The 14,232-nt window shown below is 53.4% G+C and overlaps 1 protein-coding gene across 1 annotated transcript in view; it reads left to right on the forward strand.

Annotated features, from left to right (window-relative positions):
• SLC29A3 (solute carrier family 29 member 3) overlaps positions 1–14,232 on the forward strand; it is a 51,890-nt gene that overhangs the window by 26,611 nt on the left and 11,047 nt on the right. The window contains exons 4-5 of the mRNA XM_024561020.3: positions 4,945–5,171; positions 9,520–9,682. Of these exons, the coding sequence (XP_024416788.2) occupies positions 4,945–5,171; positions 9,520–9,682 (390 nt within the window). The remainder of the gene's footprint in view (positions 1–4,944; positions 5,172–9,519; positions 9,683–14,232) is intronic.

Here is a 14,232-nt window from a genome sequence, read left to right on the forward strand (position 1 = left end):
ACCTTTCATATCGTGGCTGAAGAACAAGTGCTCCAAGAGACAAGGCAGAAGCTGTGTGGTTTTTGTAACCTGCTCTCTGCCGTGTCATAGTGTCACTTGTGCTGTCATGATCTAGTCGAAGCAGTCACAAAGCCTACTGGGTTTCAGGGGGACATAGACCCCATCTCTCATCGGAAGGAATGTTGAAGAATTTGTACCCATGTTAAAAGTGAAGTGCAGGCTGGAAGAGCAAGCAGGAGAACGGTGCTCAGGTGGCCTGAGTAACCTGCCTCCTCGTGCCTTGTCCCGGCATGCGGTGCTACATTCGGTGCCCTGGCGGGTCAGGGTGCAGCCACCAGAGACCCCAGCCCCGGAGGAGGTGGAGGAGTGGAGCTAGGAGCAGAGCCAGGGGTTCCCTCAGCACTGCCAGCCCCTGGAGGGCAGAGCTGGGCCCTGGCAGTGACTCGAAACAGAAGGCAGGAGGAAAGGAAGGCAGTGGAAGAGGACAAGGAAGATGGGACAGACCCACGTGGGGAATCCCTCGGCCTCTCACTGCCCTGTCTCCTCTCAGGCCCCGCTCATGACCCTGTGTGCCCACTCACTCGGCCGGCCCGGGCACAGAGGTTTGCCCCCCTGGGCCAGCCCAGGCTCACATCAGTGCGAGTGCCTGCCCCCTGCTTGACCTGGAGTCACGACCTGAACTCTAACAAGGGTGCGGTGCCTGGAGATCCCCTTGTTACATCACTGAGGATGCACAGCCACCCAGGAGGCAGGCTGTGACTTACCGATGTTCCAAGTGGAGGTCAGGAGATGTGCCCAAGGCCACAGGGCCAGTGAGGAGTGGCCTGACCTGGCGTCTTACCTGGCACCGCCTCCTCTGTGGTTGTGACATCCGGGAGGTCGGGAGGGAGCCATCTAGGACTGTGGTGGGCAGTCACAGGGACGGACCACCCTAGGGCCCTGGGAGAATAATCTCTGATAAGAGCAGTGAGCACTCCTGAGCACTTGTATCCCTTAGTGGCAGTCCCTCCTTTGATCCCGCAATAGCCTAGAACGGGAAACTTATCCCCTTGTTTTACAGGTGGGAAGACAGGCTCACCGAGGTCACAAGGCTGGTAGGAGGGTGGAGCCCATATTGGAACTGGGACCCTTCTCCCTCACATCTGTGCTTGGAACCTCTGGGTCCCCTGCCTTCTAGTCACCTGGGTTTTCTGGCTTCAAGCTGCTGGAAGGAAGGAAGTGGTTAGAAAGGCCTGGGTCTGTCTGCACTGGGGACCCTGGGCTACCCAGGCAGCTGCCCCCTCTGCCCGCACCTTGGGCAGAGGGCTCGCTCTGAGGGCTCAGACTTTCAGGCACTCTCCAGAAGTGTCCAGCCTGCCCAGGGCCTGCCCTTGCCCTCCCCTGGCTACAGGAGAGGAATGAGGCAACATGGGAAGTGCTCCCGAACCTCTGGGAAGATGGTTTGAGGCTAAGCTGTTTTTGATTTAGTGTGTGAGATTGAAATGTCTCCTTTTCTCGCCTCCCGGAGAACCCTGGCTGGCTCTGACTGGCTCATCCATAATCACCGAGCGTTTTATTATGTTCAGTGTGCAGCATCATAAATACTTATGAGGAGGATTTACATTTAGGAGACTTGTGAAGAAATCAGTTCCCTGGGGTCCTGAGCCCTCACAAGCAGGGGTGGCGGGGAGCTGGTAGCCTGGGTACAGCTGGCAATTCTCTCCAAGGATGTCATGTCACTGAGACCTGCCCCAGGGCCCAGGGGCTAGAGCAGTCATCTTGCCTGCTGGCCGGCCTTCCTAAGGCCTTCATGCTCTCCCAGAGCATAACCCTCCCCACTTGCACACACCACTGACACTTGTCGAGACTTTCCCTAAAATCCCAACAGCGGTCACCCCCTGGGCCACTTCCCCTGCCAGAGGTGGGGGGTGGGAGAGACAGTGAAGCCAGCGAGCTCCCTTTACTGCATGTGGGGCAGGCTTGAGCAAGCAAGCACGTGTCTTACCGCTTTATGAGCATTGAAAATAGCCCCAGGTGAGATCCCCGAGGGCCTGGGGCTTATGGATGAGGCTTGGAGGAGAATGGGTTAGGTAGCTGGTGATTAGCAGGCCAGGAGGAGACCTGTGCAGGTGAGGGGACTTAGGAAGAGGAAGAGGTGGCTTGCATTGCTTGTTAAATGTGGCATTGACCTCCTCATCCCTCACTCTTCCCTCTGCTCCCCACCCTTGGGTGCTGGGTGAGAAGTCCCCAAGCTCTCTCCAAAGCAACTGTCCTGTTCAGGTGGTGACAGGCACAGGGAAGCTCCTGTGAGGCCAGCGCAACTTCCTGAGATGGACTGTTCCTGCAGCGTCTGTGAGGAGGTAGTTAAAGGCAGAAGCTTTGCCCGAGGCTGGCTGGCCGCGCTGCAGGCGCTCACAGCTGTCTCCCTGCCAGGCTGAGGGGCCAAGAGGCATAGCAACCGGAGGTTCAGGCCCAGTGTAAAAGCTGCCCCTTATTGCTGACAGCCTTGCTTGTCAATCTGTGTATCCAACAGGTGTTTACCAGATGCCTGCCAGGCCCCGTGCCAGCCCGGGAGCGACAGCCTCAGAGGCCCTGTGCTTGTGTAGCTCCTCACACCTCAGTCTGTTGTATTCCTTCTTTTTGCTCCAAGGAACTGTTAATTCCTTTGGGCATTTGTCCCCAGCCTCTCTCTCCACCTGAATTTCTTCAGATTTAGAATCATCAGCTGGAAGGGACCTGAATGTTATCTTATCTAGCCTCTTCTCTTTTGAGATGAGGACACTGAGGCCCAGAGTGGTTGGCTGTTGGCTTGGGGTTACACAATGAGTTGGTGGCAGAGCTGGGCAGGGCTCCAGTCTCCTGATTCAGGCTCTGTGCCCCTGCTGGCTCTTATTTTGGGGGTGGACGGGGCAGCTCCAGCTGCTGGGAGAGGGGACACTGGGTGGCAGGGGTGAGTATGTAGAATCTCCGTGAGCATCCGAGGTAAGGCCTGACCGGTAGGCGTCTGGTGTGCACTTACATAGATGCTCTGGGCCCCTGGGGGTGCAGGCACCCCACCTGGCTGCCCACCAGCTGCTGCCCAGGCCTAGACCCTTGCAGACCCTGGGAAGATGTGTCTTAGGGTGGGGATCCCCAGAAACAGAGCCTGGAACAAGGATTTTATTTAAAAGTAGTTGATTTGGGAGGTGAAGGTGGAAGAGTCGGGAAGGGAGACCAGGCAGGGAAGGTGGTCAGTGAAGAATACCGCATTAAGTCGGCTCCCCCAGGGGGTGACAAAGCTCGACCTGCCAGGGAAACTCTGGGACAGTAGGCAGTGGGGTTGTTTATCCACCCGCTTCCTGGGCATTGGTTGATGGTTCCTCTTAGGAGGTGTTAATTACCTGTCACTTGCAGCCTGCTTCCTAGTGAGAGGGAGGGCACATGGACAGGGCACCCTGAGCATGCAGCTCCCCAACTGGAAACCCTGATGTGCCTCTTTGTGTTCGTTGGCACTCTTAGTGACAATAGAGACCCAAAAAGGATTTTCTCATTCTTTACCTGGAAAGTTAGAGTAAGGCCCGCCTCCAGGCTCTGCTGGAGCTGGGGCTCTGCAGACCTGGGTTCTAGTCCCAGCCCCCCACCGACTTACCCCATGACTTGGGCTTCCTTCTGCCCCTTGCAAAGCAGAGGCAGCGCCTGCTCCTTTCAGCACCATCAGAAGGCAACTCAAGTTAGCCTGGGGCCACGAAAGTACTTTGAAAAAAATCCTTTCTTGCTTTCCGTGTTCATCATTTCACACCTATTTATGTACATATATTTTTTCTACCTTTCAAGTATTTCTTTTTTTATCTAAAAAAAAAAATTCCTGTATAACTAATCTGGCTTTTCTCCCAGCCCTCACCCACTGGTTAGAGGGAAAATTAACTTAACTTCCAATCCGGTTTAAAGCTTAGTCTAATCTGATGAATTAAAAAGCCTCTTTAGGTGATGTTCTCTCTCCCAGGAATAAAAATGCGGTTTCTCTGAGAGTCAGCCTTCCATGAGGTTTCTCTGAGAGTCAGCCTTCCCTGCCTCTCGCTGAGGGGCAGCATCTGGCAGGTGTCTGGGCAGGGAGGAGTGCAGGGCTTACATTTGGAATGGGAGGTGGGGCAAGGGGCTGGTCCTGAGCTGCACAAGCTTGGCATCAGCTGCTGCCCTTGACAACGGAGACCATCACAGGAGAAGCCGTCTGCCCTGGCCGCTTGGCTGGACCTCCTTATTTCCTTGGTTCCAGGGCAGGCACTAGAGTGTCATTCTGAGAGCACAGTCTGCAGCCAGGCCTCCTGGGTTCACAGCCAAATGATCTTGAGCAAGTTCCCTAGCTTCTCTGACCTGTTTCCTTATCTGTACCTGTGGGATAGGTAAGAATAGCTATCTATAGAGCTGGTATGCCAGTTCAATACATTAGCATATAGAAAACGCTTAGGAGAGTACCTAGCACAGGTTATGTACCGAGTGTTTGCTATGATGGCGACGATGGTGATGCTGTTTTTCTTCTTTCTCTCCTCACTGCTAAGTTTTGTGGGGTGGAAGCGCAGTGGGTGGTTGCTCTGTTAAACACTAGACGAAGCCAGCAGGAGCTCACCCTGTGGCAGGAGCCGGGGCTGGCCTCGAGAGCCCTCGTGCTCTGTCCTGAACCTCACGGTGAGACGAAAGGAAGCAGTGTCTGCCAAGTGTCTGCCGTGAGCCAGAGCTGCTGTCTGCGCTCTGCACACGCCCCTGCGGAGGCCCATTCTCCCCCCTTGTCCAGAAACTGAAGCTAGAGCAATTGGGCCACTTGTCCGAGGCCACACAGCTGGTGAGCTGGAAAGGGCAGGACTCGGACCCAGGCCTCCCGGCTGCAGGTGGGCAGTCCCAGTCCCCGAGCTCCCCTGCTTCCCAGTTCACCAACTGGGCCGGCGCGGGGCCCCCAGGGAGGTTCTGACCGCTTCTGGCGTCCTCCTGCAGAGTTCCGCTGCACATCCGTGTGCTGGCCTCGCTCGCTGTCATGCTGGCCATCTTCGTGGTGATGACTGTGCTGGTGAAGGTGGACACCTCCTCCTGGACCCGCAGCTTCTTTGCTGTCACCATCGCCTGCATGGCCATCCTCAGTGGCTCCTCCACCGTCTTCAATAGCAGTGTCTTCGGCATGACTGGCTCCTTCCCTATGAGGAATTCCCAGGCACTGATATCAGGTGAGAGCCGGGGTCCAGACAGCCGACCAGGTTAGTCCCCCACCCCAGGTAACACATGATGGAGCCAGAGGTGAGCATGTGACCACCCTTCCAGAAAAGGAGATGAGCAGTAGGTGTGTTTTCAGACATATTGTTGTGTAGCAAAGCACCCCAGAACTTAGTGGCTTAGGAAAATAACAGTTGTTTCTTCTGCTCACACATGTGTGATTTGGGCAGGAGTTGGTGGGGACAGCTCTCCTCTGCTCCATGGGGCATCAACTGATACAGCTCGACTGGGGCTGGGGAACCCACTTCCGAGACGGCACGCTCGCCTGGCCGGCACGATGGTGCTGGCCGTTGGCTGGACATTCAGCCAGGGCTGGGTCTGGGACCAGGGCATCTCTCCACCTGGACCCCACCATGGCTGCCTGGGCTTCCCCGTGGCATGGTCTGGGTCGCGACCAGACCATGGGACTGAGGATCCCAAGACACCCAGACGAAGTATCATTTCCTTTAATGATTTGCCATGTAGGACCACTTCCACCATAGCCATAAGCTCGTCAGGACTGAAGAGAAGAGAACACAGACCCACGTTGTCTCAGTGGGAGCTGAGTATAATGAAAATTACACTGTCAGCAGCGGGTGGGAGGGAGCACAGAGTTGCAGCCACCTCCCCCTTTCCCTTCTCCTGTTCTCCTTCTCTTTATTTTTCTATTCTTACCTTTCCCCCCTTCCTTTCTCCTTCCTTCCTCCCTTCTATCTGTCTTTTCTGCCTTCTGATTTTATAGAAGACCTGCCATGTGCCGGGGATTCAAAGATGACCAAGACTCAGCCTCTCAGGAGCTGCCAGCCTAGCGAATAAACTCCTGTGGCCCTGAACTTTGGCACTCTGCAGGGTGGTGACGTGTGACTTGGGCCAAGCCTTCTAGCTGAAATTTTGGTGCCGATCCTGAGCCTGTTGTTTGGCCCTTAGCAGTTCCGTTCTCTCACCAAGAGGTTCCAACAAGATAAAAAGGAGCTGGGTCAGCAAGAGTCTGTGCGTTCCCAAGGGACCACCACCCCTTAAAGCAAGAGGCCTCGGCTGCTCGGTTCGGCATCCCCGCATGTCCCTGCTGTGTGAAGGAGTGCTGTGAGCATTTGCTCACTGGAGAAGAATTTCGCAAAGAATCTGCTGTGTGCCCATAATGAATAATGCCAGGTAGTGTGTGGCAGGCATGACAAATACCTCAACAAGTACGTGCCTCCTTCCCACTCCCACGCCGGGGCTAGACATCACTAATCGGTCTGTATCTTTCCTCCTGAGCCTCTAAATCCTTCTCAACACAGCACTGGAGACAGTTACTGTCAACGGAGCAGAGTTAGATGTGGCCTCAAATCTATTTGCCATTTTTGATACAGGATTAGGCTTCTGGCTCTATCCTGGGAAACCCTTGGGCCTAAAAGGAAATAAGAATGGACCCATTGCTAAGTTTCTGGAGTACAGTCAATATATTCCCTAGCAATGCCTCGAGAAGGACATGCCTAGGCTGAAGGCAATGGCCACCACGTGCCGCTTTAATCCCTTCTGTCACCCGTCTCAGAGAGAAGCTCTTGTCCCCTCATCTCCCTCCATCCTGCTGGGAGATACGGTTTTCAGTACAATGTCAGCCTTGCTCATTACCTGTCAGGGGCCAGTGACCAAACACACCCTTTTATGTTGGCAAGGGGTCTTTCAAGTTCATCTGGCCACCTGCGAATCTTCTAGAGAAGGGGGACACTCCCTGAACTGTTCAGAAAGTCCATTTTTGAAAGTGTTGAAATCCAGTACTCAGACTTCTATCGTAATTACCCTGGGCCCTGGGCCACTGTCGTCACTGTGTGCAGCCCCACGGGGCACCTGTCACCCCGGAGAGTCCCTGGTGTCCACCCTCCCAGAGGCCCCAGAGCCACCTCACCAGCCCGTGTTCCTCCTCCAGAGGAGCCCATCTGTGAATTCCGCCTGCGTTGGCATCTGAGGAACAATTCATTCATTTTGTACTAGTGTTTTTTGAAGCCCCTCATTTGCATGTATTTCCATAACTGATGAGATAAAAGTAGGGAGTCATGAAGGATGAGCTCCCCGAGGCCTGGTTTGTTGCTGATGATAACATTGCAAATTCTCTACAAGTTGGGGAGAGAGAGGAAAATCAATAGGCAGTGATGTTAGATCTCTTCCTCGGGCGCGTGTCTTACTAAGTTTAACCCCGTTCTTACAAAACGCCGAGGTGCGGATTACAGCTTCTCAGAAGTTGGCAGCCTCTTGGCAAAGGGTCTACCCTGTTGCTGCTGCTTTGATGTAGTAACGACAGGAACATGCGAACACCTGATTGAGAATCCGAGAGGATTTATTTGGTCCTTCTCTGTGCCAGGCGCTCCTCGGAGCGCTCACACGTAGCAACCCTTTCATCTTTCGGACAGCCCTAAGACGTGGGTCTTATTAACGTCCCCACTTTAAAGGTGAGGAAACGGGGCACAGAGAGGTTAAGAGACTCACTGAAGATCACACAGCCGGAAGTGGTGGAGCCAGGATTGGACTCAGATGTTCTGGTTCTTGAGTCTGGGCTCTCGATCACTATGCTAACTTCTATTTCTTTGCCTTCCTTCAAATCCCAGCCTGTGGCTAATAGAGCTCCTTTCGGGAAGGTTGGGATCATCCACCAGTGCCGTGGGCTGCTCCCTGCAGAGCCACGGAGATGCCAGGCAGAGTGTGGGGGAGGCAGCGACGATGGGCAGCATGGGGGACGAGGGCCACGGCCGCCGTGCCTCTCCCACTCCTCTTCCATGCAACACCGGGCCAGAGTGGTGCCCAGCCCGAGCTGCCCCGTGAAACGACCAAGCACTTCATGCCCACACGGAGCAGTGTGCTGTTTGCTGTCTGCAGTCAGCCGTCTCTGGCTTCCTTGAGAATCGAAATTCATTCATTCAGCCAGTCAGTCCAACTTAGTCACCAGGCATTTACTGTGCTGGTGCTGATGGTTGTGTCTGCGTTCAGCGCTTTTTCTATTCATTGTCCCACTTCCCCCTCACTGCGGTCTCCTGGAGGACAGGACGAGCATTAGCACCTTTTCCAGGCAAGTAAACAGAGGCAGGGAGGGATAAGGAACCCATCAGCTAACCACTGACTCTGGGCCAGCAGAAGTTGGTCACCCACGGTTGGGAGGGTTCAGCAGAAAAGGAGGACACTTCCTTCACCCCCAAAACTGCTGCATGGCTGTGGCAAAGGGGGCGACCAGCATTTGTTGAAAGTCCACTCTGTGCCGGGCCCTTTCCGAACACCCTCTCCCTTAGTCCGGAGAGGAAGGCAGGGAAGGCAGGTGCTGTTACCCCACATCACAGAGGGGCAGGCTGACATCCAGGATGTCACGTTAGCACCCAGGGCACAGTGAGCAAGCGGCAGAGTCAAGGGTCAGACGTACATCAGTTTGGGTCCTGGATCCCTGGGTCCCCTAGCTTTTGCTGCCTCCTCTGTTAGGTAGCAGTGAAGTGTGGGGTGCCACACGGCCACGTGGGTCCCAGGTAAAAGCCTAGCAAGAGAGCATTCCGGTGGTGGAGCAGTTGCATGTGAGTGAGTGTGTGAGTGTGCGTGTGTATGTAGGAGTGTGACAGTGTAGGTGAGTATACATGTGACTGGGAATGTGTGTTACTGTGTGTGCGTGGGCGTATGTATATGACACTGTGTGAGTATATGTACATGTGATAAAGTGCGAGTGAGGGTATGTGTGTGTGTGATAGGATGTGTGTGTACACACACCCACGGGCTCACACATGCACGGTGCCACACCCGCCGTGGGGCACGAGGTAAGTTCCGTGAGTGCACGGGTGGGCGGCACAGGGACCCGTGACCATCGAGGACTGCCCAGATCGGCTGGCCTGGCTCAGAGGCAGCTGTGGAGCCTGTGCTGAGACGCGCCCTGAGCCTCCTTCCCAGTTGGGTGGGTGGCAGTGCGCGCTGAAGAGGTGTTCTCTGAGACGCCCTGCCCCGAATCTAAAATGTCTGACCTCAGCAGCGGGGCAATAAGGAGAGATGGAGGGTCAAGGGTCAGAGGTAAAACCAGAAAACAGGCAAAACCTTGGAGGCCACTTGCCCCCTCAGACAGCAGCCCTCTGACAAGCCCATCAGAGAGACCCTGGGCCATAAGAACTGATGCGCCGTCACAGTCAGAGAGCTCAGGGCTGCAGAAGCCCTCCCCGTCTGCCGAGGGTGCTGGGTTCTCTGAGAATGGCAGCATTCTTCTCACAAGGGAGAAACTTTCTTTTGGTTCTGTTAAACTTGAGCAGAGTGGAGGCAGGCCTGAATGCAGGGAAGATGGACCCACCCTCACCTTTCCTTGGGGTCCTGTGTTCTCTGCAGGAGGAGCCATGGGCGGCACCATCAGTGCCGTGGCCTCCCTGGTGGACCTGGCCCTGTCCAATGATGTGACGGAGAGCACCCTGGCCTTCTTTCTGACTGCGGACATCTTCCTCGGCCTCTGCATCGGGCTCTACCTGCTGCTGCCGCGGCTGGAGTACGCCAGGTGAGGCCCGCCTCTCGCTCTCTCAGTTCTGTCTTTTATGTGATTGTATCTTTTTATTATTTACTGGCATTGTCATCTGATTAGGTGTCATGTTTGTTTCCTTGTTTACTGCCCATATCCCGCTGGAGTGTGAGCTCCCTGCGGGCAGAAATTGTGTAGGTTTGTTCACCGCTGTGTCCTGGTGTCTCCAGCTGTGCTGGCCTGTAGTAGTTGCTCAATAAACTGGCTGGCCAATGGGTCTGAGTTGCGAATTTTCAGACAGGGAGGGCAGGTGGTGGGACTGAGGAATCCGAATGACGAACAAGAGCTCCGTTCACAGAGCCCCTCCGCTGCCCCAGCGTTGTGCTCACCTTGGCCCGACAGCTCGGCTCTCATTCGCTACCCACACACCTGTTCCTCGTAGGATGCAGCGTTACGGTTTACCGTGACTGTTACCATTCAGGTATGAGAAAGCCCGGCACAGAGAGGTTGGATTGCTTGTCTGAGTCCCACTGCTCAGCCCATTGGCAGCAGCATCAGAATTCAGGCCCAACCACAAGCCTGCCTATTTAACCGCCGCCTCTCGGGCCTCCCTCCACCCTGCAGGGCCTCTCTTCTCACCTCAGGTTCTCTCTTGCTTTGTCTGTCACTTTTCTTCTTTCTTGCTTCCTGCTGTCTTTAGAAACAACTCCTGACTTTTTTCGTGTTTTTTCAATACATTTTCATATCCATTATCTTCTTTGATGGAGGAAAGGCAGGAGTTGTTCCCCCATTTCACAGGTGGAGAAACGGAGACAGAGAAAGCCAGGTGACTGATCTGGGTCCCACAGTGTGCGAGCCAGCAGAGCCGGGGAGAGCTCGGGTCCTGGCTCTGCCCTTGGCCGCAGGAAACCTGCTTTGTGGGGTGGCCTCAGCTAAGCCGCTCATGTGTACTTTTCCTCCACTTATTATACATGAAGACTGTGTGCCGTGGTTACTGTGGTTTCCATTCTACAGATGAGAAAACGGAGGCTCCAGAGGGTTAACAGACATGCTCAGGCTGCTCACCTGCTGAGCGGCAGGCAGGCATTTGAACCCGGAGCTGTTTCCAGAGCTGCACCGCTTCCACCGCATCATGTCGTAGCTCTGGCTTGTGACTTCGAGTGTCTGTCCTCATCATCCCTTCCTCCTGTCCCTGTGAGAAAGTCGCCTTGCTAACCACCTGAACTCCAATTCTACCAGGGCAGTTTGAGGATTGTTATAACCCAGGCTGGCCTCAGTGGCCCCAGGAAGATAAAAGGGGCCTGAGCAACTTGACACTGTGACCCCCAGGTGGCTACAGACCCATGAGCTTGCCCATCCCCTCCCCTGCTCCTTCAAGGCTGCCGTCAGAAATTGCCCAGTTGTGCTTCACGAGGATGTCCCTATGAATCCCGGGTTCTGGCTGGCTCACTGTCCCCTCCAGCACACCTACCTGGCACCTTGTCACTGCTGATGAAATTATTTTGAGTCACTGACTGAACAGAAGGCAGGAGCTTCCCGCCACACCTTCCACTGCTCCCCGTCCTGTTTTCAGAGTAGTTTGCATGGGTCTGTTTGCAATGGGGTGGCCAGCCTTGCCTGTCTGCCTGGGGCCGAAGGTGCTCTCAGGGTGAGGGGCTTTCAGTGCTAAAACCAGGACAGTCTCAGGCAAACTGGAACAGTTAGTCACCCTGGATTTCAGTCTCACTTGAACAGGCCAGAATCCTTCCCAGCTGAGCATGTGAGAGAGCGAATACCCAGAGCTATGCTGTCCCATGGAAGCTTCTGTTTCTCTGCTGATTAACACTTTGCTCAAGCCTTTTGGTTTTATAGCAAATCAGCTGGGGATGGAGCTTTAGAGGGAGCTGTGATCCTGGGGCTACTCAGACTAAATCTGCCTTAAAAAGGATAGTTGGAGCCCTGTCTGGGGTAGCTCAGTGGATTGGTGTGGGCTGTGAACCAAAGGGCCATGGGTTCAATTCCCAGTCAAAGCACATGCCTGGGTTGCAGGCCAGGTCCCCAGAAGGGGGCGCATGAGAGGCAACCATACATGAATGTTTCTCTCTTTCTCCTTCCATTCCCCCTCTGTCTAAATAAATAAAATCTTAAAAGAAAAAAAGGGGGGGATAGTTGGAGCATTGTTCCATACACCATAAGGTTGAGGGTTAGATTCCTGAGGGTTCCCGGTTGGGTGTGTACAGCAGGCAACCAGTTGATGTTTCTCTCTCACATTGTCTGTCTATCTGTCTATCTCTCTCCTAACCCCCCTAAAATCAATGACAATATCCTCAAGTGAGTATTAAAAGAAAAAAGGGAGCCCGCGGGTATTGTGCCAGAAGGGCCTGGCTGCCCCACCCCACCCGGGGGGAATTGGGAACTGGGCCTCCTGCAGTGCTGGGGGCTGGTGACCTTGATAGGGTGAGATGAGACAGTTAGGTCTGGACGAACTTAGGAGGAAGAGCTTCAACCAGAGGAACTTGGTAGGGAGCTTCCTCAGAGCAGACTTAAGGCAAGGGCCTGCCACTGAGGAGAGGGAGAAGTAAGAATGTCTCTCTCCCTAGGGGTGATTGTGAAACACAACAGGGTTCAAGTCCAAAACGCCCTGCTCAGTATCACGTGGAAGTGTGGTTCTGGGGAGGAATCCTCCCACCAACCCACTTGTTATCTATAGGCTCTTAGGATGAGAGGACTGACAGGGATCTCAAAAGGTCCTGGCTGCAGAACCCCTCATTTTACAGAGGAGGAAACGGGCCCAAAAAGAAGATACCTGGCCCAAGATCGCATGGGCAGGTAAAGAGGGACTGAAGTCAGAACCCAGCCATCACCAAGCTGCTGTTCTCCCATGCCCATACCAAGCCTTCCGTTTGAGGTATCTTAATACAGTTAGCCTATGTCTCCTGGTTTTCAGACACCCAAGGCCCAGAGAGGTTCGGTGACTCAGACAAGGTCACACAGCAAGGCAGTGTGACCCATGCCTTTTCTTTGATCAGAGTGGCAGAAATTGAAAAGATGGATAATATTCAGTATTGAGGATATGGAGAAAAGACACTTTTATAGGCTTATCGGTTCTTTCAAAAATTATGTTTTGAAGGCTATTCTGTGCCTGGAGATTTAGCTGGAAAAAGCCAAATGTGGTTCTTGCCCTCGGGAGCTGTCTTCTATTAAAGGAGACAGAAGATAAGCCAGTAAACTAACACAGTGATTAGAAATTGTTGTCAGCTTTTTAAAAGAAATAAATAGGTGCTCTCATAGAGATTAAAAGGGTAGGGTAGGTGGGTCAAACAGAGTAGAGATATATTAGTCCTACATGTTTGGAGAGCAAGTCATCAATAGCAATCAAAATTTTAAAGGTACAACCTTTAACAAAAAAAAAACAAAAAACCTCAGTCCTGGCCAGTGTGGCTCAGTGGATTGAGCACTGCCCTGTGAACCAAGGGGTCGCCGGTTCGGTTCCTTGTCAGGGCATATGCCTGGGTTGCAGGCCAGGTCCCCAGTGGGGGGCATTCAAGAGGCAACCACACACTGATGTTTCTCTCCCTCTCTCTCTCCCTTCTCCTCTGTCTGAAAAGAAATAAATAAAAAATCTTCAAAAAAAATCTTCACCTGAGGACACGCTAGCTGATTTTAGAGGGAGGGAAGGGAGGAAGAGAGAGAGAGAGAAACATCTACCGGTTGCCTCTCATACACACCCTGAGTGGGGACCAAACCCACAACCCAGGCATGTGCCCTGACTGGGACTCGAACCCATGATCTTCTGGTTTACAGGACACTCCAAACAACTGAGACACATCGGCCAGGGCAAAAAGTACAAACCTTTTGATCCAGTAGTCACTCTCCTAGAAATCTGCCCGTCTAAAATACTACTATGTGCACGCAAGGATTTACGTGCAGGGATATTCACTGCGCCTTTATTCGTAGTAGAAACAGACTGGAGCGGATCTACGTGTCCACCAGGAGGGCAGCGGTTGAAGTGTCTGTCCCTTCGGTGAAATGCCAGGCAGCAGTGCAGCAGAGACGTGCAGCCCTGTGTCCCGTGTGGAAGGCTGGCCACACGGTGTTCTTTGGACAATTACATGCGTCCGTTGATGTATCATAGTTATGAATGTATTATGAATGTATTTGTGCAGTTACGTGATGTGTTTATATATCTTTTATATATTTAGGAATTATACTGTTGCAGAAAGTTTTATGGTATGTATGTTTGAGGCCACTTTTGCTTAAGAACATAACCGTGGGGAGGTACAGGGAGTTTGCGCATGTGTGGAACGGTAAACACCGGGTTTTTAACGATCGGTACCTCTGAGGACAGAGACCCGAGGGGAGAGTTCTCGTTCTACTACATCTTTTCTCTTCCATGGTATTTGGGTTCGTTGCATCAAGCATGTATTACTTATATAATTTTAAAAATTTGTGTTTTTAAATGCTATTTTATGTCCACCCCCTTGCCCCCAAAACAAAACAAAAAGCAAGTGAGCTGGGACTGGAGCCCAGGCTCGCCGTGCCATCCACGGTCAGAGTTGGTTTCCTCTGACCCTTCTCGGGGTACCGCCACCACCACAGAACGACGGGCT

Source organism: Desmodus rotundus, chromosome 4 (assembly GCF_022682495.2).
Source record: "Desmodus rotundus isolate HL8 chromosome 4, HLdesRot8A.1, whole genome shotgun sequence".
In the NCBI taxonomy this organism is placed as follows: Eukaryota; Metazoa; Chordata; class Mammalia; order Chiroptera; family Phyllostomidae; genus Desmodus; species Desmodus rotundus.